Source organism: Notolepis coatsorum (assembly GCF_963971535.1).
Source record: "Notolepis coatsorum genome assembly, chromosome: 4".
NCBI classification, from domain to species: domain Eukaryota; kingdom Metazoa; phylum Chordata; class Actinopteri; order Aulopiformes; family Paralepididae; genus Notolepis; species Notolepis coatsorum.
In genome coordinates, this window is record NC_140168.1 from 66303463 (window position 1) to 66330447 (window position 26985).

The 26985-nt window shown below is 41.2% G+C and overlaps 1 protein-coding gene across 6 annotated transcripts in view; it reads right to left on the bottom strand.

The window, feature by feature from the left end:
- The window catches only part of mtdha (metadherin a), a 49949-nt gene extending 22964 nt beyond the window's left edge, over positions 1-26985 (bottom strand). The window contains exons 1-8 of one of the 6 annotated variants that reach the window (XM_084311705.1): positions 26553-26985; positions 24620-24727; positions 20984-21083; positions 11316-11468; positions 10626-10679; positions 4354-4521; positions 1759-1887; positions 524-1549 (exon numbers count right to left, since the gene is read on the bottom strand). In XM_084311705.1, the coding sequence (XP_084167831.1) occupies positions 1242-1549; positions 1759-1887; positions 4354-4521; positions 10626-10679; positions 11316-11468; positions 20984-21083; positions 24620-24727; positions 26553-26921 (1389 nt within the window). In that variant the 5' untranslated portion in view covers positions 26922-26985 and the 3' untranslated portion in view covers positions 524-1241. Of the gene's footprint in view, positions 1-523; positions 1553-1758; positions 1888-4353; positions 4522-10625; positions 10680-11315; positions 11469-20983; positions 21084-24619; positions 24728-26552 lie in introns of those variants that run through there. The other 5 variants (XM_084311704.1, XM_084311707.1, XM_084311706.1 and 2 more) reach the window with 5 other exon arrangements.

The following is a 26985-nucleotide window of genomic DNA, read 5'->3' on the forward strand; positions in this document are numbered from 1 at the left end:
ATATTCAAGTAGCAGCTAGTACGAGCAGTGTTCTCAAACAGTCAGTAGCCTATTTCTTTTCTCCCCTTCTCATTGCTGTTGAAACCATAGGGCACCTGGTTACTGTTCACACATCATTGGGCTCATGTACAGTTTAGATATTTCTCATGCCCAAAATGATGACACTGCCTCCTGTACAAGACGGCCACAGCAGTGGCATAAACCCAGAGGGAAGAAGGTAGCAGGCCAGCCTATAACCTCTGCAGTCGTGGCAAAAGCCAAACTGAACCACAAACGGAGACCAGTGATCCCCACCTACACTCCTAACAGGTAGTTTCAAAGCACAATAAAAACACAGATACATTTGGTAATAAAGGCAAAATGGTGCTCCTTCACAGTTTATTGAAAAAAGATATTTGCACAGTCATGCAGTTTGATGTGAAAGAATAATAGCCTAGGCACAACATCCGATACATTTCTAACACAGTTAACAGTAACATGTATCTTTCTGCCTTTAGGAAAGAGTCAGGAATCAGTGAGGAAATATATGAGACACAGAGGAATGAGGCACACCTATAAGCTACATCGTTAACCAGACCCCTATACTGGTAGCAGTAGGTGGAAAGGACTACCCCATTGGTTGTGGCTTGAGCTATCAGGTAATGGTATTCTTGAGGATGCAAGGCTGGAAGTTAGACAGCACTCACAACATACCAGATCTGGTTGATGTTTGTCAACCTTATGTTAGGGATCCTCTCCGACACAATTTTAAATTTCTTTATCTTCGATATAGCACGTTCAACATGTATCCTGTGTACAGCCACTTTTTTTTTGTCAGGCAGACATCTGTAGAGGGCATCTGCCTTTTTCCTCTGACGAAGGGTGGGATGTTTATTTCAAGTCCAATTTCTTGTAGGTCATTTTCAATTAAAAATCCTTTATCTACCATAAGCCCATCCCCTTCCTGCAGATAGCCATGTTTAAGCAGATTTTTCATTAGCTCAATAAAGTTGCTCTGCCTAACTATTTCTTTGTCAGACATAGATCCAGTGAAAAGAGTTGAACAAAATATTACAGAACCTCATGGATCACATGCTATGAGGGATTTCAATGTGTTTGCAGACTTGTAGGTTGAGTAACTTTGACTCTGCAATACAAGTGAAGTTGGGGTTTGAATTTTTAACTCTGTACAGTCTAATATTGCCATCGTTGTAGGAAATTCCTCTCTGTACTTTCCTGGCATTTGTGCCATTATTATGTCTCTATGAGGCCATGCGGGTAGTTCCCCTAGAACTGTGAACATGTAGTCCACCCATGCGTTGAACAAAGTACCAAAATGCCAAATCTTTTAAATCATGATTTTGTCTCAGTTGCATAAGAACAAGCAAGAGCTGCACACGCAGGGGCATTGTGTTAATTTGTCTCAGAACAGTATTTATACTCGTCAGTGATTCGATTTGTGCTTGTTGATTTTTCAATCTTTCATCTCGCTCCTCTTGTCCACCTTCCATTGGGGGAGGCTGCTCCACAGGCCGGCGCTCCTCATCTGGAGGCTCCTCCACACCCTGACCTTCTTAGAGAAGAGAGAGGAGTAAGCGGGGAGGAGAGAGGGGTGATGGATAAGGGGAGAGGGATGAGGGGGAGAGGTGAATGAGGAGAGGGATGAGGGGGAGAGGTGAATGAGGGGAGAAAGAAATGTCAAACGTTAGCAAACTAATAGTTTGGTCTACGTTTCTAATACATGCCGTCAAATATTATGTCTTTATGAATTGACCTTACCTTTGAGCAAACATAAGTGTCCTTGGTAATGGTCTTCACATTCAGTTGTGTATGTGGTCGACGACACAGCATAATCCACCGCTTGCAGGGTGTATGAAATATACTCCTGCATCCAGTCTTTCAGGGTACCTGGTGTCCGAATTACAGGTACCCCACACACAGCGTTTCACCATCAGATATTAGGTAGATAACAACATATAAACTGAACTCTTCACAGTGGTTTCGATCACAGACGTTTGGTTTGATGCGCCCCACAAATGGCTTTTCTGGTGATGTCCGACTTTTCTGCCAGTGGGGATTTTCGCTGTGATATGATTGGACAAATTCTATTTGGGGTGTGGTTTAGCGACAGGTCTATTAGGGGTTAAGTGTCTTGCTCAAGGACACTTTGACATGCTGTCCAGGAATCGAACCGGGAACCTCCGGATTACCAGACAACTTTACACAGGGCTGAACAATATATTGGTTGATATTTCAAGTTGAAATAACATAATATATAGATATTGTAATATGGGACGTTCTAAATACATTTGTAAACATACAGTATAAATTTAAAAAAAAAGTAGTAGAACGCGCTCACCTCACTAGACTTGACACTGGGTGCTGTAACCTCTGATATCATACATAAAAAATAGGGAAACAATGTCCAGGCACGCACAACAACCAAGTACAGGTAGGAGTATCGCTGTTAGAGGCCGGATTACCTGTAATTCTGATTTTGTTGTTTACTTGCTTAAATGTCCTTGAAACCTTTACTATGTTGGAAAAACAAGAAGACGTTTTAAAAATCGAATTTCGGAGCACAAATGTTCTATAAGAAGAAATGACGAGAAGTCTTCAGTTGCAAGGCACTTTAATAAGTTAGGACATGATATTTCTGGCTTAAAATACATGGGTATAGAGCAGGTCTTGAGACCACCAAGAGGCGGCGACAGAGACAGGCTCTTGCTACAAAGGGAATGCTTCTATATAAATTTTCTGGATTGTCTAGAGCCTAGAGGCCTCAATGAAGAAAATGTTTTGACCCGTTTCATTTGATTATTTCATTTCATTCGATTGTTTACTATTTTCATTTATCATTCTTTATAATTGAAAGATGGCTTATATGGGTCATGAGTGTTTATGTTTAGAGTTTAAGATGTAGGCCTACTCTGTATAAAATATATATAACTATATATAGATATATCTCTTTGTGATTTACGGTTTCTTTTTTATTTTTATTTACATGCTTCTTTTTGATTTACATAATTCTGAAAAGGTTGTGCTTGTAAGTGGTATTTTGTACTTTTTTGCAGATCTCTTGTGGGAATGTGTTGTCACTTCCTATGTTGTCACTTCCTGTTTGACTTGTATTTACTAGGGTCACTTACCCTTCATGCAAGCCATTCTGAAGAAGGTGTGTTCACACCGAAACGTCATGATTACAGGCTGCCAATAAATTTGGAAAAACCTGGAGTGCGTGCCTGGACATTGTTTCCCTATTTTTTATAAACATATAAATTAGAAAGACATTGAGAGGAAGAGAGATTGAAAGAAAGAGATTGAGAAGTCGGCCATCACTAGGAAATCCAATAGGAGACCTTATAATGCCATAGGGTTACACTTACATGGCAAGTAAATATATTCCCACAATATACGACTTGAACTACATGAAAATCATCCGTGTCCTTCCTTCTATCCATCCATCACCAGGATAACTAAAAATACCCATTTTGTGGGAGGGATTCCCAAGGAGGAAACCTCAAACTTTTAGTTAAGATCCAGAGTTTTATGGAGAAAATATTGATTAAAAGTGACCACCTCCGGTTTCGCCTCCCGGTGACCGGACCAATCACAATCACAATCATCAAATTACTGACCGTTTTTGTAGCCAATGAAATTCTGGAAACGACGATACCCGAGTTGAGGGATGTTTCCCAGGATATATATGGTTTGTGTATGTGTGTATATGTATAGGGGTCACGGGCGAAGCTGACGCGAGGACTACTTGACTGACACATGCTAGGTGGAGACACGAGGACTACTTGACTGACACATGCTAGGTGGAGACACGAGCGAGGCTGACGCGAGGACTACACAATGTTACAATTACCCTCAGATTTACAGGCCTACGTGTTGTATGTGGATTTAGGATGCTGAGGATGTTCTACGAGTCGGTGGTGGCGGGCGCCTTCTTGTACGCTGTGATCTGCTGGGGCAGGGGACTGAGAGCGGGGGATGCAAACAGGCTGGATAAGCTGGTCAGGAAGGCCAGTAATACTCTCTAGCGGTGGTGGCGGAGAATAGGAGCCTTGCTAAGCTCCACGCCATGATGGACAACCCCTCCCCATCCACTATACACAGACTTGGCTGACAGAAGGAGCATGTTCAGTGCTAGACTAACACTCCCAAAATGTAGCACTGAACGGCACAGGAAGTCCTTAATTGCGAGAGCCCTCAGACTTTATAATGCATCACTTTATTCTTAGGCTTATTTTTATTCTTATTTGTGACTTGTTTTTGTCTACCCAAATGGGATGAATAAAGTATTTCTATTCTATGTAGTTATAAATTACATTGGTGTGAAGAGGCATTTCACTCGGGTCTAGGTGTTACCTGGTGTCTCCTGTTCCCAGGACTGGGGCTCTGGTTGTGCCCTGCGATGGGGGGCTATGGACATGCTCCACTTGTCCTCCAAAGGAGCCATCTGGCCTGGGAGCTTCAGGGAAGCCTCTGCCCAGCTTCCGCCGTTGACCGACGGCTCTTCTCTCCAACCGGAGGAGGCTAAGGGGAGAGAGACAGACAGAAAGGAGACCGTTAGCTAATGACATTAAATGTACACAAGATCAAGTTCATTGTGTCCTACCTTCTGTCCATCCATCGCCGGCATACCTAAAAGATGAATGAGGACTTTTGTGGGAGTTTTTTTTTTTTTTTTTTTTTTTTTTACTTTGAGTTCAAATTTGTTCCACCCCACGGTATCAGAGTGATGCAAAAAAATTGCGATTTTAAAATCAAACGTTTTCAAGTATTAACATCACTAACATGTCACAAAAGCATGTAGAATGTATATTATCATCAATACGTTAGTTTAGCAATAGGTTAAAAGTGTCACATCGTTTTAAGTTTTCGATTTACTGAAGTCTACCGGGAGGATGGCGACCATTTTGAAAATTTTAACCATGGGAATTGTAGTTTTTTTGCTGCCATTTTGTGGAGGGGATGCATAGCTGCCGATCAGCGTTGGAATTTTTTCAAACTTCACTTCCTGGCAGGTTCAGTGGGGGTTAAAAGTTCAGCGTTCTGAATGAATAATATCAATAACTGTTATTATTCGGGATAATAAGCCACAAAAGGTAACGTTTTTGACAAATATTGAAACGCAGTTAGTTTCTCCTCCCTATTGTTAGCATGTAGCAACAATTAGATCTGAAATTAGTTTCAAAATGGTTGCACTGTGGTGAAAATAAAAAAGTACAGTACATTACAGTAGATATCATTATCTGTTCTTATGCACGCCTGGTGATACTAAATCCAAATTGAACTCGGGCATTTGAAAGAAAATATATGTATATATATATATATAAATGTGCGAATTGGCTATAATAAGGTAATGTATAAGCATCTATTCTATATTCTATAATATTTCAAATTGCATTGGTCCGGATGGGAGAATTCAGTACTGTATCTACAGAACCTTCGGTTTTATCATCTTCCCTTTATTAATTTCCTTAGATTTTTTGTACACATGATCTCAAGAGGGTACTGAACGAGGTCATGGTGTTATTCACTGTCAAATATGCAAAGAAAAATCATAATTCATATTCTCCTTTGTTTCATCACAATTTAAGCAAGCCTAGTAATAGACACAATATTTCTGACACTGTGAATACATTCACTGAGGTCCATAGATGTACCTAGATACCAAGAATATGCAAATAGCCCTTGTAGAAGTGGAGCATTATTCCATTTACCTAGGTATACATTTTATGCAGATTTTCACCTGGGGTGTAACAGGTTAAAAGGAACACGCCAACTTTTTGGGAAATTTGCTTATTTGCCATCTACCCTGGAGTTAGACAAGCAGATACCCTTTTCTTCTCTGTGCATGCATTAAGGCCGGAATATAGTTCCCTCCGCAATCCGCATATGCGCATTGGTGCGTGTGACGTAATTTTCGTCAACTGGGACATTCAATGGGAGCGGCACACACACTGGAATACACACACACACACGTAGGGCTGGGCGATATGGAAAAAAATCATATCGCGATAACGATATGATAATTTTATTTTATTTCTCGATATCGATAATTATCGAATTGTTATAAGTATAAAAAAAAAAAAAAAAAAATTGTATGTTTATTTTGCAGCAATTCTTTGTCATTGCCGCCATCTTTAGTGTTACATCCCCTCACACTCCAGTTCTCAGGCTGCAGCTGGTTTAAAAGCAAGTAAACCGGCTTCTCTGCTGGCTGTGGCTCCAGAGGAGTTGAACAGTTCTGGCTCTGCTAGTTTATTTTCGATCTTTTGGCGCTTTTTTGGTGGACAAACCACCGCACATGTGCACTGTGACTCGTGACTGGAGTCTAGTTCTGCTAGCACACATAGCCTACTGTGTACAGACGGTTTCAAAATGTATTTTAAATTAGAAAGCAAACAAAATAAATGGACAAGAGAAAAATAAATCTGAATTTGGTCAGTATTGTCATTTGAACAAGCAAAGCCATTACTTTAAGTTGCAGGCAAGAAAGACAAGTCTGTCCACTGTCTCTGGTTTTAAAACTGCCCTGTTGCAGGTAAAAAAAAAAAAAAAAAAAAAAAAAAAACGATTTTTCGATTTTTTTTAATTTCGATATTCGATATCGATTATTAAAATATATCGCGATATTTATCGTTATCGTTATATCGCCCAGCCCTACACACACGCATTGTCTTTTTTCTCAGTCGCTGATGCGATTGAGCTCTGCGCTTAAGCCATCCCGCCGTCCTTCCCCCCAAGGGCAGCCGGGAGCAGACAGGACGTCGGCGAGGTACCGCGCCCGGGGACCAATCCATGTGCTCCTGCCCGTCTTCGTCAAGGACGCGACAGCGTCAGCGATCTGTTGTGTGCACACCTACTTCCAGTGAATGAAGCTAAGCTAGGCTAATGGTGCGGCTGTTCCCTAAGCCTAATGCATGCACAGAGAAGAAAAGGGTATGTATCTGCTTGTCTAACTCCAGGGTAGATGGCAAATAAGCTAATTTTCCAAAAAGTTGGTGTGTTCCTTTAAAATCCAGAATTTTGTGAAGAAAATATTGATTAAAAAGTGCTCGACAATGAGAGCCTCTGGGGCAGTGGTATTCAAAGTTTGAAGGTGTTAAAGTAGTGTAGCTCATAGGAAGCCTAATTGAACAGTCACATTCGTTCATAGCTCATTCACAAGCTACGAGGGATATAAACACATCAACAGAACCAAGATAACAAAATGGGACAATCCTACAGACGCAGAATACATCATCCGTGTACCTGGACGGGCTTAGGTTTAGAATATATTCAACACTGGGGTCTGAATTGAACACATATTTTACTAATTGAAAGTGAAAGCAGCAGTGAGTCATCCTTTCATCAATAACGGTAGATGATGCATTCTGACAAGTTTTGTGATTTTGCCATTGACCGTGTCTGCTCTCCCACCGCTGCCCACGGCAACGAGACCCGGATGGAACTCCGTCTTCAGAGCTGCACACACGTGGCTCTTTGCAACTGAAGTAGGACATCCACCTCAAAAGGTTACGCCGTTTGTGTTCATCTATGCGGGAGGTTCTTGGTAACGGGGCATGAATGCTGGCCCCGTTACAGTCAACACACCCATAGAACTAGTCATGTGTTACCGTTTATTTAACCCTCTAGGTACACTTTTGATATTGTATACTATTTTTTAAGATTTTCTTCTTGTGGGCATGTCTTTTTGAGCACTTTTCTCCTTATGACTCATTTAGAAACGTCCATTACGTTTAGTTTCACATTGAGTTCAGTTTCCCCCCCATCATCTTGATTATCATGCGTGTCTTGAAGAGAGAGCAAGTAGGGGGTAGGCCTGTCCCCGACTAAGGATTTGTATTGTCAAAATTTGCCGATAGTCGACTACCCCCACCGAATGCAATTTTTTTTTAAATAAATTTAAAATATATATTATAAATATTTTGTATCAATCCATTTGGGCCGTGGGGGTCGCTTAATGTCTGAAGGAGTCGACTGAAGGCTTCTTGTTCTCTGCGAAGCATGCAATTGGTCCAACGATACATCTTGATATTTGTCTAGTGTGTTCATTAGATGGGTGAAATCCTCTTTCAGTGCCTCTGTGCCTGTTTTCTTAGGCAGTTAGCCTCGCTGGTATGCGCACCATTAGTGTTAGCCACGCTTCTAGGCCTATTTGCTTTTGGAAAGAATGGTAATAATAATACAAATGAAAATAAATAGATTATAATTTATTATTATTATAAAAAAAACGACGACGATGGGATGGGTCACGCGCAGAGACTCAATTAAATCGGCGACCCAAAGAAATTGCATGTGTGTGTGTTGCTGTGTGTGCCGCCCATCGCATGTGTGTGTCACTGCATGATGAATAAATACTTCTTCAAAAGTCCAGTTTATTACTTATTTATATTAGGGATGCATGATAATTATCGGGCCGATATCAGCCATTATGACGTCATCCCGATAAAATTATTGATAGCTCCGATAATTTTTTTTCTTTTTTTTTACACTTTATTTAATTTTTTTCCTTTCATGTCAACGTTCACGCGCACAATATATGCTTACTTAGGATTTGACTTGATTCAACAACAAAGCAGTCGGGGGGCAATGGCAAGCCGAAAACGGTCGAAAATGTGGTTATTTTTTTCCACAAATGAGGTAGGTAGATTTTTTAGAGACTAAAGTACCGAAAAAAGGTACCGTTGGGTACCGGTATGGATTCACAGGTACCGATACCCATCCGTACTGACAAAGCACAATACCTGTTGGTTTTTAGTTCACTCATTGTTCAGGGAAACACATTGTTAATGACATTGACAGATTGTGAATTTTGTGATCGACTCAAATTATATTTATTTGGAAAAATAAATAGTCACTTTATTTGAAGAGTCAAAACCGTTCTCTTGGCTTTGTTTTGTCCATAGTAGTAACGCTCATGTCATGATAAATCTGGTTAGGTCAGAACTACAGAAATATACATTAAAAAAAAATATTATAATACAATAAATATATATATCAGTTACGGTATCGACCTTGAGGAGCAGAAAGTTATCGGTATCGATATCGGGGTCAAAAAAATCAATATCGTGCACCCCTAATTTATATATATATTTTTTTTATTATTATCTTTTTCCCCCCTCCTTTTTTCCGATTTTTCTCCCATCCCACTGTTGGTCGTTATGCCAATTCCCAACCCCCTTCCTGGTTGTTGCGCACTCCCCCCTACTGTTGGTCCGGGAGGCCGGAGACTGTCACATGCTTTCCTCCGACGCATTTGCAGCCAGCCGGCAGCCAGCCTGGCAGCGCAGATTCTCACCGGGAGAGTGTAACGTGTGGAAGGTCACACTACCTCCCTCCAGATCCTACCCTCGCTGTGCAGGCGCCCCGACCGAACTGTGGGGGTCGCTGTCCACAACGCCCAGGACCCACCCATCAGCTTTCCCACCCCTAACACTGCCAATTGTGTTAGTATGAACGACCAACCAAGCTGATAGCAACGCCGAGAGCTGGACTCGAACCCAGCGTCTCCAGCGTTGATGGCGAGCGCCTTGCCCACTACACCACCTAGCCACCCTCCTAATTTATATATTATTATATATCTGGATGTAACATCTGGGGCTGCTCCATAGGCAATATGGAACTCAGACTTTGTGGAACCATGAAATATTAAATTAGCTCATAATTTGTACTGCTAACAGAGTAACAGATCATTATCAGAAATTAAACCTCATTCACACAAACATGTCCATCGTCTATAGAGAAGCCCAGGGTGTTACACCCAGGTAAATGGACTGCATTTTTATATAGAGATTTTATCCAAGGTGACCATGATGCAAGGTGCCAACCTGCTCACCGGGAGCCGTTAGGGGTTAAGTGTCTTGCTCAAGGACACTTCGACATGCTGCCGGGAGGAGGAATCTAACCGGGAACCTTTCAATTGCCAGATGACCGCTCTACCTCCTGAGCCACTGTCGCCCCCAGGTGACTGAATCACACTAGGGCTGGGCAATACGACCAAAATATCATATCACAAAATGTTCCTTAGTTTGGACTGTAGAATTTTCCAGTGCAATTTGTGATATGACATCTTTTTTTTTTACACCATTATCTCGTAATACAATTGTCATGGTCCTATTTCATTCAAAATGATCAATTTTATTTTACTTTTATACCACTGCAATGAATATTTTTTGAATTAAGCAAAAAATTCTCTCTCTCTCTCTCTCTCTCTCTCTCTCTCTCTCTCTCTCTCTCTCTCTCTCTCTCTCTCTCTCTCTCTCTCTCTCTCTCTCTCTCTCTCTCTCTCTCTCTCTCTCTCTCTCTCTCTCTCTCTCTCTCTCTCTCTCTCTCTCTCTCTCTCTCTCTCTCTCTCTCTCTCTCTCTCTCTCTCTCTCTCTCTCTCTCTCTCTCTCTCTCTCTCTCTCTCTCTCTCTCTCTCTCTCTCTCTCTCTCTCTCTCTCTCTCTCTCTCTCTCTCTCTCTCTCTCTCTCTCTCTCTCTCTCTCTCTCTCTCTCTCTCTCCAAGAGAGAGTGGTGCATTGCTCACAAATATTGCCTGAACTGTCCTGGGGCACAGAGAAATCACATGTATGAATCCATTCCCTTCAAATCACTGAACAGGACATAATGATTGGTTTGGGTCGTTACCAGGTGCGTCGCCGCCTGCGTCTGCTTTCCCCGCGGCTCTGGAGTGCAGGGGCTCTGGAACAAGACGTTGAGAAGGAGAACGTGTTTCACCTCTTTGTTTTAGACCACTAACATTTAACCAACACGCTCACACTTAAAAGGAACACGCCAACATTTGGGGAAATTAGCTTACCATCTTCTCCAGAGAGAGACGAGAAGATAGATACCAGTTTCCTATCCGTGTGTTCAGTAGAAAGCTTTCCTATCCGTGTGTTCAGTAGAAAGCTATCTGGCTGCATGTTAGCCTAGCTTAGCACAATGAATGGAAGCGGGCCGTGCTGGTTAGCCTAGGCATTGTCCAACTAACACCTCTCCCGAAGGCTAACCGGCACCGTCCGCTTCCATTCATTGTGCTAAGCTAGGCTAACGTGCAGCCAGATAGCTTTCTACTGAACGCACAGAGAGGAAACTGGTATCTGTCTTCTCTCTGGAGACGACGATAAGCTAATTTCCCAAAATGTCGGCGTGTTCCTTTAAATAACAGTCTCCATGTGAAGAGTTTGCCAATCTATTACATTTTTGTCTATATATTTCTCATAGCAACCCGTGTTTTGCACAAAGCAGCCATTATCTCTTCCAACATGGGAGGAAAAAATGGGCATTCCTAACATGATTCAGCGCAAGGCCTCTTATCGGACGTGCCGTAGTTACCCCTGTTCTTCCGGGCGTTTGCTGGGGCTACGGGTGTCTCTGTGTGGTACTTGGGGGCCTCCGGTCCTCCCGGGCTCCCGGACTCGTCTGGGCCCTTGTCCTTCCTGCGCTGCTGCTTCTTCTCCCGGAGGCTGACCTTGGTCTCCCAGGAACCTGGTGGAGAGACGGGAGCAGCTGGTTGGTTGGCTTTGGTTGGTTGGCTTGAAAACGCATCACCGCCGTCTCTATGGCGTTGATTTCAAAGTGTTTTAGACTAATTCACTTGAAAGAGAAATAATGTCAAAACATGTGTGTTGGTGCGGAGCAGCTCTATGTTGCTTAAAATATGTAAATAAAGTACTGATCGACTACAGGAAGAAAAGGTACATATTATGTTATTGCAATAAGTAATATATTTATTTACGTATTATATAAAAAATATACAATGTGTACATATTACAATAAATTTTATAGCAAAAAAATAAGTACAAAAATGTAAAGGGTTCTCTGCTGGGGAATATATATACTGTATACATATGTAAATCAATATCTTACTTTAGAATAAAATAGGCTCATGAATCAGGATTGTTAAAGCTAATTAGCCTAATCCATGTCAAAAAGAGTAGCCTATACAGTAAATGCACACACACACACACACACACACACACACGAGGGAGGGAGAATAGCTTATAGCAGACTTAATGATTTTACAATATTTCTGCTAATGGGCAATTCCATGCAAATGTCAACCTCACCATGAAAAAAATTAAATAACATGATCATAACCAAACCAATTTCAAATGTATCATCAAGGTCTATATTTTGAAGTACAAAATAGATTTGATCGTAATATTTATGAGAATGCAGTTTTTTTCACACTACAGGAGGAGACACAATAATGTACATTTTTTTTTTGATTAACCTAATTGTATGACTTTCTGAAACCCAAAAAATCAACAGATATTTTTCTAACCTCACCTTTGGTCATGAAGGGCTGTTGTATCAATATGTGAATCAATTATGTACTTTGTGTCTTTCCATTGGCAGGTGAAGCATGCTGTTATAATGCCCCTTTATGGGACAGCGAATGTAACATCCATAACGTTTTCCAGGAAAAGTTGTCATAAAACATGCATCTGGAATGCAATGTCAACCAAACTTCCTAAGCAAAGCTAACTTTTATAAAGATGACATATTAGCAACAATTAGTCATTCTGGTCTTATTTTTTGTATTATTTACAAGTGTTATGGATGTTACCGTTATGGATGTTACATTGCAAGTGACTGATGTTACATTGCGAATGTGTGTTGTTAAGTCCGATTATGACCCCTTTGTTTGAAGTATAATTTACACATTTTAGTTACACTTAGAGATAAAGATGAGCCTGCAGGGGAGCTCCAGTAGCTCACCACGTACCGCGAGTGCTATTTCAGCGCCGTGGACAACCGCGCTCGCGCGGATCTGGGGCTGAGCGCGTTCGAATCCCGGACGGCAGCAGTGCCTTTCCCAGAGTGTCTTTCCCCCCATCTGAACCCTTTCAGCCTGCTTCTGTCGGTCGAACTTGACCAAGTATGAATGCGACGAAAAAGCGACAAACGCTAAAAAGAACCAGCTGACTGGTCAAAGTTTAAAAAAAAAAGATGAGCCTGCAATAAGAAATGTTTTGACCTTTTGGATTTTGAGATAGGTGACAAAATACACAGCGTTATGGATGTTATGGAAATTGACAAGATTTTCGGACTCACTGAACACATGATGAAAACTCTGTGAATATTTTTTTCAAAGAATAACATGTTTACTATCACTTTGTAGGGAAGGGTTTGAGGTACCCAAAAAGCACATTCAGGAAAACCTGGCATTTCCTCTCAAGGAATGAATCACAAAAAAGTGCCGTTATGGATGTTACATTTTTGCGTTATGGATGTTACACGTCTGAAATAGACAAAAAACACTATCAAAAATGTGTGTTGTTAAGTCCGATTATGACCCCTTTGTTTGATTTAAATCAGAAGTATTTTATGACTCCTTGTTTGATTAAAATCCAACATATTTCCAGACACAACTTTTTCACACATTGTTGGTCTAGGCAGAGCAGTGTCCACGTTAGCCTACTACTAATCGGCTGCTGTCGGCCATCTCGCCCTCGCGTCTGCTCAGCCTACATGTGTATTTGTTATTGTTTTGCCGAGTATCGTGACAAGAAACCCACCCCAAAAAACACAGAAACCCCAAATGAAACCAAACAGAAAGTAAATGAGTATTATTCCAGGGACGACATTTCAAGACAGGCCCCAGGAATGAAGGATGCAGTGACCATAAGAGAAGGAGTCAAGCAGAGGGTTCAGAAACGCCACATGTCCATGTCCCTTATGGAGGCTTACCGCTGCACTTCCAACCAAAGAGGACAAGTCCTGGGTGCGTCTATGCTAATACCAACGCATTTGTGCGATTTACGAATCTGATTGGCCACTGACGTTTCTGGTCATGTGACATGTGCGCCCAATAGCGCGACGAGCTGTGTCTTTGCCCATTTCCGCGTCGAACAGCCTGCAAACTATCGCCATGCTGTAAGACAAACTCTAACCTTAACCAACTTCGAAAGAGTGCCTAAGCTTAACCGTCGAAAGAACTTGCACATGTCACATGACCAGAAACGTCAGTGGCCAATCAGATTAGCAAATCGCACAAATGCGTTGGTATTAGCATAGGCGTCCTGCGTCAGTTTTGATCAGATTCGTGAACACCTCAATCCTCACATGGATAACAGGGAGATGCCATTTCTCTTAACCAGTCCAGGCATAGTGAATTGGACTTGATTTTTTATAACTTTCTTTTTCATGGTGAGGTTGACATTTTCATGGAATTGCTCCAAAACTCATTTTCTGATTTAACCAATATTAATATTGCTGTTCTCTGTATAAAAAACACTTTTTATGTTAACACTTTAACTGCCGGGAAACGCTTTACAGCGTCATTCCCGGCCATGCTCAAGTTGCCGAAGGACGCTGTACAGCGTCTTTAATATCAATATTTCAAAAATCTGTGATCGAATTCATATTTCCCCTCCGCTGGCCTGAGATCCACCAGGAGGACCCACTGAGCTCTCTGGCGGTTCAGGAGCGCCATCTGGTGGCCGATCGGCGCAATCGCCAAACAGGAAGTGCTGTGGAGGTTGTGCTGGTCGGCCATATTACTTCCGGGCACTCGGTTTGGCTGCCGGCACTCTGGCTTGTCACATTATATAGCGATCCATTGCCAATAACTCGATAAACAACATGATTGGACGTATATAGTATTATACAAGCTGGAAATGGTTCATCAGGATAAACATCCCATAATCGAAAACGGTCTACACCACGCTGATCGTCCAACGGCGCGAGGAAGATCCGGTAAGATTCAACGATATTTTTGAACGTGTTCCATATAAACTGTTATGATGAACATATGACCCACACTAGATGAATGATATAACGCTGCCCACGGAATTATAAACGATCCCCCGCCCATCCGGTCATCATCAGATCATACGTAGATCATTCTAGAAGTACGTCCAATTGAATTTTTTTATATCGCCCCGATTGCCATCAAACTGTATTTCATCATCAATATAATGCATTTGGGGCTATAGATCACGTTCTGGAGAAAGCTGCAGAAAGAGATGAAAACATACTTATACATTAGACCATACTTTACTATGAATATGTGAATGAAAAAGTTTAACGTTGCTACACAATGAACAATACATATAGGACTTTGAATGGGCCCTAATAATGGCAATGTAGCAATAGAATTAAAAAAGTTATAGCCATGCAAATAAGGGGTACTTCTCCATAGACAAATAGAGCCGGCAACCTATGGTATATAATGAATTTAACCCATGGCACCCAAAGTGTCAAATAAAGAGCTATTTTCCAAAAACTTTTTGTAATTTATTTTCAGAAGTGACTTATATTTTGAAACTATTTAAGACACAAAAAAAAGTAAAGATTTTTTTTTGTGATGTCACAGTATGATGTCATAATAGAACATTCTAGAACATTTGTGATGTCACAGTATGCTGTCATAATAGAACATTCTAGAACATTTGTGATGTCACAGTATGATGTCATAATCAAACATTCTAGAACATTTGTGATGTCACAGTATGATGTCATAATCATATATATTCAACAATTCTCTCAGCATTTCCTGGCATTTTTTCAGACTACAACATGAATCCAGACTGGTTTGACCCTCAAAATGGTCCACCGAAGTCAAACACATGTGGGTAAAGCCCTATTTTTGATAGTGTTTTTTTTTCTATTTCAGACGTGTAACATCCATAACGCAAAAATGTAACATCCATAACAGCACTTTTTTGTGATTCATTCCTTGAGAGGAAATGCCAGGTTTTCCGGAATGTGCTTTTTGGGTACCTCAAACCCTCCCTACAAAGTGATAGTAAACATGTTATTCTTTGAAAAATATATTCACAGAGTTTTCATCATGTGTTCAGTGAGTCCGAAAAGCTTGTCAATTTCCGTAACATCCATAACGCTGTGTATTTTGTCACCTATCTCAAAATCAAAAGGTCAAAACATTTCTTATTGCAGGCTCATCTTTATCTCAATAAGTGTAACTAAAATGTGTAAATTATACTTCCAATTCAAATCGATGCCTTGTCAATGTTAAGTTAAGTTTCCAATGTTCTCTCTGATTGTAACATCCATAACACTGAAATTGCCCTAATGAAGTGAAATATTTATTATCATCAACTATCCAGTTTATAGTCTAACGTTTGGCTACTTCAAATCATTATTATTATTTTTTTTTATTATCTTTTTTCCCCCTCCTTCTTTTTCCGATTTTTCTCCCATCCCACTGTTAGTCGTTATGCCCATAGATATATATAGAACACTAGATAGCTTAAGGCGGAGTCACCAGCGTCACTGAACCGCCGCCATCTTGGGAGTCAGCCTTGAGTGAGAGTGAGTGAGCTGCACAGACAAAAATACTCATAACTCGCTGAGATATTGACGGATTTACAAACGGGTTGGTTTGCTATAAACATCAAAGATGTAGTTATGATACTGCATACTTATAAAAAAAAATGTTAAAGATGTTTTTTTTTACAAACCGCTTGAATCATAGCCACGTTAATAATGCTTGTAATAAACCAAACCGTTTGTAAATCCGTCAATATTTCAGCGAGTTATGAGTATTTTTGTCTGTGCAGCTCACTCACTCTCACTCAAGGCTGACTCTCCCAAGATGGCGGCGGTTCAGTCAGGGTTCCCACGCTTACCTTGACATTTTTTTCCATACTACCTCCTGATTTTCCAGGTACCATATTAAGTGATGATCTACAGCGGTTCCCAAACTTTTTTGCCCGTGCACCCCCTGTCGCGTCTATATTAAATCCAGCCGAAGAGTGCTTCCGCATTGGCGTTTTGCGCTCCGATTGGCCGAGCGCGCGCATGCGCATGAGCCGCGACGCGCTCCTCTAGCCAGGAATCTAAACTCTGTTTAAGCTCCAGAGAGCGAGGCTGAAAATCCACAGTTCTTGCCCCACTGTGGAGCCGAATCGCGGATCCGAGTTTTCTGATGAATACCCCCAAAATATGGAGGTCCCGAACGCAATTAAGTATTGATTACGCCGTAACGAATCATTAAAAAGATATACCGTTAACTGGAGTATGTTGTTTCTTTACATATATGTTGGATTAGAGAATTGGTTTGTCATGACAATCCAATAAAAAATTGCGATTTACCCGGTGGCTACAACAACACACAGTAACTACATGCATGATTGATTTATGATGAATTGAAAATGGGGGACCCTGATGGAAACAAGACGAAAGTCTTTCTCAGGTCTGCATCCTCTTAACAATTGTATGTATTGAGCTGTACTGTACTGTACCCATTCTGCAATCTGTTAATAAACTTTTCAATCAATCAATCAATCAATGCATCATTGTTTACAATGAACGGTGGGGCTGGGCTGGGGCGCGCGGTGCTCCCACTTAGGTGGCGGCGGCGGCGGTTGACCGATGGCGATACCGAGGACGAGCGTGCGTCCGTGGGGTAAGACGGCCAGTGATTGAGCGCGGCGTGGAGCCAATGGCAATGACATGATGGGAATAATCGGACGCGTTAAACAGCAATCAATTAATTTAATATAACAGTCCGGTTCTGTGTTTGTTTGTGTCTGTAGATTGTTGGTGAACAACTAACTTTAGGTTAGTTTAACGCGTCCGTGTCGATTAGCCCCACCGTTCATTGTAAACAATAATAATGGATTGGATTTATATAGCGCTCTTCATGACACCCCAGTGACCCCAGAGCGCGTACAGTCCATTATTCGTTCATACACAGTCATACCGGTGGTGGTAAGCTACAATTGCAGCCAGAGCTGCCCTGAGGCAGACTCACGGAAGCGTGGCGAATAATCATCGCCTACGGCCCCTCCGACCACCAGCAACATTCATTCACATGCATACACATTCATACGAGGCAAGTAGGTTAAGTGTCTTGCCCAAGGACACAACGGCAGTGGGATGGACATGGGCTTGAGCGGGATTCGAACCACCAACCCTTCGATCATTGGACGACCCGCTCTACCCCTGAGCCACGCCGCCCCACAATGATGTGTGTTGTTGTAGCCACCGGGTAAATTGCGATTTTTTATTGGATTGTCATGACAAACCAATTCTCTAATCCAACATATATGTAAAGAAACAACATACTCCAGTTAACAGTATATTTTTTTAATGATTCGTTACGGCGGAATCAATACTTAAAATTGCGTTCGGGACCTCCATATTTTGGGGGTATTCATCAGAAAACTCGGATCCGGGATTCGGCTCCCATCAGTGGGGTAAGAACTGTGGATTTTCAGCCTCGCTCTCTGGAGCTTAAACGGAGTTTCGATTCCTGGCTAGAGGAGCGCGTCGCGGCTCATGCGCGCGCTCTGCCAATCAGAGCGCAAAACGCCAATGTGGATGCACTCTTCGGCTGGATTTAATATAGACGCCCCCCTGTCACCTCCCGACCTAGCTGACGCACCCCCCAATGGGTTTCCGATGCACCGAAGGGAAATTCTTGGCCGAAACTGATACCGAAAATAGGAAACAGTTGGCCGAAAACCGAATGCCGAAAGGCCGAAAATGATCAATATAAATATATATATAATGTATTTTTTTTTTCAGCTACCTGATTATGGCAAAAGACATGATTATGGCAAAACTTAACTTAAATAATAATAATCACTATTATGGGCCCATAAAACATTTATTCAGCACTTTTGAATGCATACATTAATTCCAGACTGACTGCTGAAAGATTGCACTGCTTACTAACTAACGTTGATAAACCCAGGTTTACCACACAGTTAAAACACAGCTACTTACATTTGAGGATAAACTTGCATAAGAAGTTTCACTCAAGTTTCACTGTAGATGCCAAGGCTCCCTTGGCTTACCAAGTTGCCTGCATCAAATTCCAACATCCAATATACCATATAGGATGCCAAGAGCATGATCTTCTACAACATGGGATCATCCATTTCTATCTACAGTAAAAGCTGTTCACATGTAAAGGGTTTTTATAAACTCATGTTAATTCTGTGCTCAATAGTTAAATTTTATTACACATCATCCAATAAAATTTTCCAGGACAACTGTTTCTATTTCCATGTAATTGGTCACTTTTGCTCAGTTTCCATGCCTTTCCATACCTGGAAAATGAAAAAATGAATTCCATGTTTTCCAGGTACCGTGGGAACCCTGTCAGTGACGTCGCTCTCCATTGGCCGGCAGCGCGGGCAAGCTATCTTCTATATATATCTATGGTTATGCCAATTCCCAACCCCCTTCCTGGTTGTTGCGCACTTTCCCCTACTGTTGGTCTGAGAGGCCGGAGACTGTCGCATGCTATCCTCCGACGCATGTGCAGCCAGCTGGCAGCCAGCCTGGCAGCGCAGATTCTCACTGGGAGAGTGTAACGTGTGGAAGGTCGCACTACCTCTTTCCAGATCCTACCCTTGCTGAGCAGGCGCCCCGACCGAACTGTAGGGGTCGCTGTCCACAACGCCCAGGACCCACCCACGGCTCCCCTCCCCCTAACTCAGCCAAACGAGTTAGTATAGCGATCAGCCCGAGCCAAGGCAATGCTGACTCTCCGGGAGTCGAGACCTTCAAATCATTGAATGTACACAGAGAGAGACGGGGGGGGGGGGGGGGGGCATGGATTGGCCATGTGGACAATCGCTTGATGTCCATGGACGGCCCACTCCACACCGAATGACATTATGCCACTGGACTGAGGCCATATAACCTCTCACCTATTTGACTCAGTAAAAGTTAAGTATATCAGGGGTAATTCCTTCAACAATGCCACTGTGCTCTTGTGCAAGTCTTTAAATACTGTGTGTCACAATGATCATGCAGCCTGGAGGTATTAGTTGGAAACTGGTGGCTAAAACAGGCTTTCCCAACCTTGTATACCTCATACCATCACCCCATATGAAGACGAGAAGAGCAACCGTCCCAAATCCTAAATATTTGGTTGTGTTTTATATGAATACAGCCTTTTCTAATATATATTTGTTTTAATTTAACATCTCAGAACCATCCTAAGCCAAGGGCAGCTTGAATTGTCCCTGTTATGTGCTCAGTAATCAGTATAGTGTGTAAATGGATCACAATGTGAACAAAAAATTCTCATCTGCTTTAGGAACTATTCGACTAGCCGAGGTCAGCCCTAGTAATTTGTACATCAGATTTGTTATTTGACTTGCCACAAATCTCACCCTCATGGGTCCCACCCCACTTATTGTCTAGTGATTGATTCCATATTTACAGGTGAAGACTGACCTGAGGAACAGGCCAGTCTGCAGGGAGACCATCTGGCTGCTTGTATGCTTCTCAGCATCAATGGGCCCCCTACCAGTGAATTCCCCTACCGAAGAGCCCTGGAGCTTTTCTTTCAAAAGCCCAGGAAAATGCTCTAAGGCAGAATGTAGCCTATGCCACTGAGACTTCTTAGGTGTAACATGCTGTTAGTGTTATGATTTGTGTATGTTAGAGTTAGTATGTTCTAGGTATCTAGGTTTTCTATTTATATAATCTATTAAATCATCTATATCTATGTTCAATACAAATAGTGTAATTTTCTTAGTGTTGTACATTAACAAGTGTTGAGGCATGTCATTCATCTTGACATTACCCTGATTACAACTACACTGCAAAATAATTTTATCTCATCAAGTGAAAATATCTTGTATTTGGTCCAATATTGAGTAGAATTATCTTGAATCATCTTATCCCACTGGCAGATAATTTAGTTTATTTCCCGATTTTGCTCAATTGACATTTTCTTAAAACAAGATTAAATTGACAAATCAAGGAAATAAACTTGAAATAAGCAAAATTATCTGCCAAATACAAGATATTTTCACTTGATAAGATTAGATTTTGCATATTTGCAGTGTACAAATATGCAGCTACCTAGGCCTCCAGAGCACTTCCAAAAACATTCTAGCAAATTCACACGCACATGACTCCATGAACATGAATAATAACCTATCTCGAACAATTCTATGGTAGTTTTAAGTTATTTCTCTGGCAGCATGCGCCAATATGGATTCCGGTAGCATGTGCGCAGCACAGCTGTTTTTTTTCAGGGGAAACTACACGGTAGTGAGTCTTACCATCATCAGGTTCTTTCCCATCTGTGGCGCTCCGAGCTGGTTTCCCTTCTGCTTTGGTTTTCTTCTTGTTCTTCTTCACCTGAACCTGCACCACCCGGGCCTGGAAACGAGGGTTGAGAAAAATGTTGCATTATGATAATTACAGCTGTCCTCAGCTATACAACATTTTTGTTGACAAATAATGATTTTTGAACTAATCAATAATTGAGGAATTAATTTGTACATATGATTCGTCACTGCAAATGAATGAAATCATGCACATGGACCCATACGGACCTCTTTAAAACACTTATATGTAGAACGCTTCTACATCTAAAGTGAGAAATGTACAGAGAAAGTCTATAGCCTCTATGGTGTTTCAATCTTGCAAATGTTTCTCAAAAACAAAATTATATTTTTGCCATGAACTCTGTTGCTTCCTGTTGCAAAAAGGATGTTACCATAAACCACTCTACACCGCATGGCTGTGTGTTCATACGTGAGTGAAGAAGCAAGATGACCGAGAAAATGGACAAAATCACAGTTGTTTACTGACAAGTTATGCCATTATGAAGTTATTCTCATGTGTAGTTTTGAAAAATGTAAGGAAATCCAGCAGAGGTCTCGCCAAATTGTACCCAGAGATAAAATACTATCTAATACTACGAATATGTACAGTACCGGTAATTAAAGCCAAACTCTGTGAAGTTCACCTCTTTCACCAACCTATCAAATTAAATTTGACCATGATATAATGTATTTATAGGGCCAGAAAGAACATGCCACCCCGCCCCCAAAATCTTGAATCGTTTCACTTGAATTTATTCTTAACCTCTTAAGCCCTAGCCATATTTCCAGAAATGTGCCTAAAAGTACATGGAAAGTTAATGGAAGATTGCTCCACTTCTACAAGGTCCATTTGCATGTTCTTGGTATCTAGGGACATCTATGGACCTCAGGGAATGTATTATAATATTGTGTCTGTTACTATGCTTGAGGAAATTGTAATGAACCAAAAGACTAAGAGAATACAAATTATTATCTTTGACGGTGAATAACACCATGCTAACATTGACCAAAAGTGAATTTTCTTTGTAGATACAGTACTGCAGATTTTTACACGCTCATATTTAGTTAATAACACCTCAAATCATTGGTAAAATAATTTAGTGCTGAAAATATACTGCTGTTTTGATAGGGTTAGGGTCTTTACTCTTGGATATATATATTTTTTTAAAGAAACGCAACATCACTTAATACGGACTGTATTGATCTATTTATGACGGTATGTTTATTATATTGGGCTTAAGAGGTTAAAATCCCAAGATCAGTCTTTTAATCGCCATGTTTCTGCTGAACTACTAATGAAACTCAGTTCACCAAATTACACCACTTGACAACAATGGCACTTCTCGCACGAAACCAGTGCCATCAAGCCTAATTTAATCGATATTGAATGGAATTTCATTGAATCAGGACCATTGTGAATTTAAACGTAATCTAATCGAGGTAATCAATGTCGATACCCAGCTCTATGTAATTATGATAAAAATGGATTCTGTGACTGAATGTTTTTGATTTGATTTTTATTTTGTCTCGAACATAGAAACAAACAAGTTTAAAAAACAAAAAGGTAAATAGTCAAAGACTATTTCCATACAATAAGTGTTCGAGAAAGAACAGGGGGAAGTAAAACAACTTATCAAGCCCTGCCCCTTCCTTACAATATTTTACATTATAATTTAATAAAAATATAAATAATATAACAAATAATAAAAAATTAAATAAAAGTAGTTTTTTATATATCCAAATAAGAAATAATAATAGGCAGTCACATTACTGCTCAAGCTCCTCTCTTATATGTGTCCATAAGTGCTTGTTTATAGCTACCTTTAAATTGATTGATATTTTTGCTTAATTTTATACTCTTGAGTTGTAGGTTGCTTTAAAGCTAATGTCCCTCTAAAATTATAAACACTCTCTCTAGCCATGACATTTTTTTTTAATGTTGCTTGGTAATTTGTTTTTTATTGCCAGAAACATAATTTGTGCAGATTTGAATTTGATTAAGTCCATGAATTTTAATGTTTGACTCCTTACAAACAGACTATTTGTGTGATCTAAATATCTACCATGATGTACTATCCGTATGGCTCTTTTTTGCAGTGTGCATATCTTTTGTAAGTTGCTTTTATAAGTATTTCCCCAGGTTTCAACACAATAGATATGGTGCAATGAGTGTGCAATATAATGTATATATAGTTTTCTGATTCAGGATATATCTAGTCTTGCCCAGTATACCAATACTTCTCGCTAACTTTGAACACAGATATTTTATATGGGGTTTCCAGCAGTTTGTAGTCTATTAAGACCCCTAGAAACTTGTTTGTATGTACTCTCTCAATTTTTACATTATCAATTTTCAGTTGAGGATCAGTGTTTATTTTACCATTTCCAAATATCATGAAGTTGGTTTTTTTCAAATTGAGTGATAACTTATTTGTGTCGAACCAACCTTTCTGAATGTGTGACTGAATGTTTATTAAAGCCTATTTGTGAAAAATACCAGAATGTGCTCATCATTCTTCCTAGAATTATAACACAAGGCTGAGTCAGTGTGTTGTCGGAAAATGGCTTATCCTTTTCAAAGGCCCATCGCTATCTACGGTAAATAGAAGTTTTATAGCACGTTTACTAGTCAGCACACATATTTTACATTACCACGCGACCATTTTCCTGAGTCTTAGATCTTTTAGAATTTTCACCTTATCTTTCTTTTTACCTTTATGGTGATAAATCATAGAATTATATAAAAGAAAGCTACCCAAAGAAAGCTATCTCCTGGTCATGCTACAAAGACATTGTTTTTTATTATAATTATTTAAACATGTTTGTCTCTCTATTGACGCATACATTCAGAAACACACTGTTTTCCATAGTGACTTTCTCTTTGCATCAATCCCTTTGATAAGAGACTACTGCCTTGTCTCCATTAGCTATGTTCAGTCTGGCTGGGTCTAGCATGGTATGGTTGGGTTTGTGTCTCCATTGTGTTTCTTGTAAACTCACACCACCAACTGTGGTACACAAGCTACACCACGATGATACAACTGTCCCTGCCAGCTTTGGCCAGGTTATGAAAGGTTGCTGTCTCAGCCGGGGTCCAGTCAGCTTTGGCCAGGTTCAAAAGGACAATGGAGACACTCACTGTCTGTCTGTGTGTGTGCCAGACAGGCCACAGCACAACTAAACCGTGGCTAGTGGAGACAAGGCATACGTCTTTTGTTAGCGTGGACACTGGCCAGGAGATAAGATTTAAGCTTGGGTTCATCACCAATAACGGTATGGTCCTTTAGACAAGGAGGAGGTCCTTTAGACAAATTACATCACAAGTAGTCATCTCCCAGTGCTGAACTTCTTCTGTGAGATCGTTAATAAACTATAATGAAGACTTACTGTGTCCATGATATAGACATACACTGCAGACATAAAAGCGGTTGTAGGCCTAATGAATAACTCCGATCCATATGATGTCTCACACAAGTCCCAACATAATTTCAAGGGATAATTCCATAATTCACACGATGCCTGCTTTGCGATTAAAATGAACAGCTTCTGGGGACGATTGATTTGGTGCCAACAGCTACTCTCACACACCTTCTCAATCTTGGTCTCCTGGGGCGGCTTGGAGACGGGCTCATCGACTTTCACATCCTCTTGAGAGTCTTGAGGTACGGGCACCGGTTGTCCGTTGGACTGGGCTTTCTAAAAGGACAGACAGATTAGACATATGAGAAGTAGGTTAGTAGGCTTAAATATCTAGGCCAGCGAGCAACTTGGGGGGGTGCCTCTCTTGATTGAAAACTTTAATTAACAGATGATTGCAGAATGGGTACAGTACAGTACAACTCAATACACACAATTGTTAAGGGGATGCAGATCAGGGTCCCCCATTTAATTCATAATGACAATTATGACATACACAACATACAGATATAAAAATCTAATCTAATCATGACATTTATGACATACATGACAGATATACAGTACTGTTACATTTGTGACATACAAGATATGCAAATATACAGTACTGTTAAACAGAGATCCTAACAGTACTAAATATATACATACGAGGGGGAGGGAAACTGTACATTAGGAGGGGGGTGGGTGGGTGGTAGGGTGTTCGGACATTTACGGGGGCCAGTTTCGAATTGCACCCTACCGTAGGTGCTCTTTGAGAGCGGTTTTGAAGGTGGGTAGGGATTCAAATTTGTTTACGGCTGTGGGTAGGGCGTTCCACATTGATGTGGCATAATTGCGAAACGTGTTTAGTCCCTTGTTTGAGTCGAATCTGGGTTGAACATGATTTGTGGAATTCCCTCTGGTGTTGTGGTCGTGGAATTCACTGACCTTTGGGAAGATCAGTGGAAATGACACATGCTAGGCTGTCAGAAATACAGCTAGCCAGAGCAAAACAGGCAAGCAAACAAGGCAAGTTTTTCCCGGCTTTCATTTTTTTCAAATTTCGGTTACATTAAATCCAGCGCTCGTGTGGACAGGGCCTCAGAAAGGCTTGGAGGAGAGCCTCTTCCTTATGCAGTGATACAGTAGAGTAGACAATGCAGACGGGCAACGCTCTCAGCAACAGGCAACAAAGTGAGACATGAATGAATGGATGAAAACTTTATTTAACAGATTGCAGAATGGGTACGTACAATACAGTACGGCTCAATACACACAATTGTTAAGGGGATGCAGACCAGAGAAAGACATTTGTCTTGTTTACATCAGGGTCCCCCATTTTCAATTCAGTGACATTTATGACACACAATATACATGACATCATGACATTTATGGCATAGGGACATACATGACATACAGGTATATAGTACACACAGGTTCAAAAAACGTATGGAATGTTACCTGGCAACAATATTTTCTCATATGATTAAAGCAAGAATGTTCAACTAACTGCCTGAGCACTGCACGACAGTTTCCCCAACAACTTGCCCTGTGTATCACTGTTATAACCAGGAGCAAACAGCTACTGGAACCCATTCAACAACCCCAATCCCAAGCAAGATAACGTTACAGGACCTCATGGAGAAGCTGTATACACTAGACTAGAGGAACATCTCAAACATAACTAACCGTTACTCAAGCTACCATCTGCTAGAACATTCGTTTTTTTCTTTTGAGGTCAGACAATATTTTTGGTCCATCGGCATTTATTTGACAGGGAAATACCTTGTAACACTTTGGTGCTAGCTTTTAGCTAGCCATCTGCTAACCTGATTGATTGATTGAAAACTTTATTAACAGATTGCAGAATGGGTACAGTACAGTACAGCTCAATACATACAATTGTTAAGGGGATGCAGACCAGAGAAAGACTTTAGTCTTGTTTACATCAGGGTCCCCCATTTTCAATTCATCATAACCTAGCGCTGAAAGAGCCGAGCTGTCACACATAGCAACATAATACAGTTAACGGTAGCTGTCGTCAGCGAAAACAAAACTACAAGTACCCCCTCAGTCACTCACTACCGAGTGGCCTACGTGATGACAACGCGTCTGGACTCTGGTGTACCTTTTCCGTGGGTTTCTTTTTGTTCTTCTTCTTCTGCTCCTCCGGCTTGGCACCTTTATTAACCAGCAGCAGGGGGGCCCCGGCCCTCAGAGGCTCCCCGCTGGCTCTGGTGACGGGAGCTCCGCGTCTCCTCCCGGCCAGCAGTCCGCCGCACAGCGCGGCCCACGACGACAGCAGCAGCAGCAGCCCCAGCGCCGCCGTGGTGGAGAGGACGGCCCATGTCGGATACTCCTCGGGCTTTAGACCCAGGTCGACCCCGAGCTGAGCTCTGACATAACCCTGGCCGGAAGACAGAAGCTCCTTCAGACGGGAACACAATAATTCCGCGTGCTCCGAAACTAGAGCTAGCAAATCGTCCGTTGTTGCCATCTTTTCAAATCGCGGTTGACGGTTGACGCTGTTCAGCTATTAGCTCGCCTCCTCGCTCGCACTG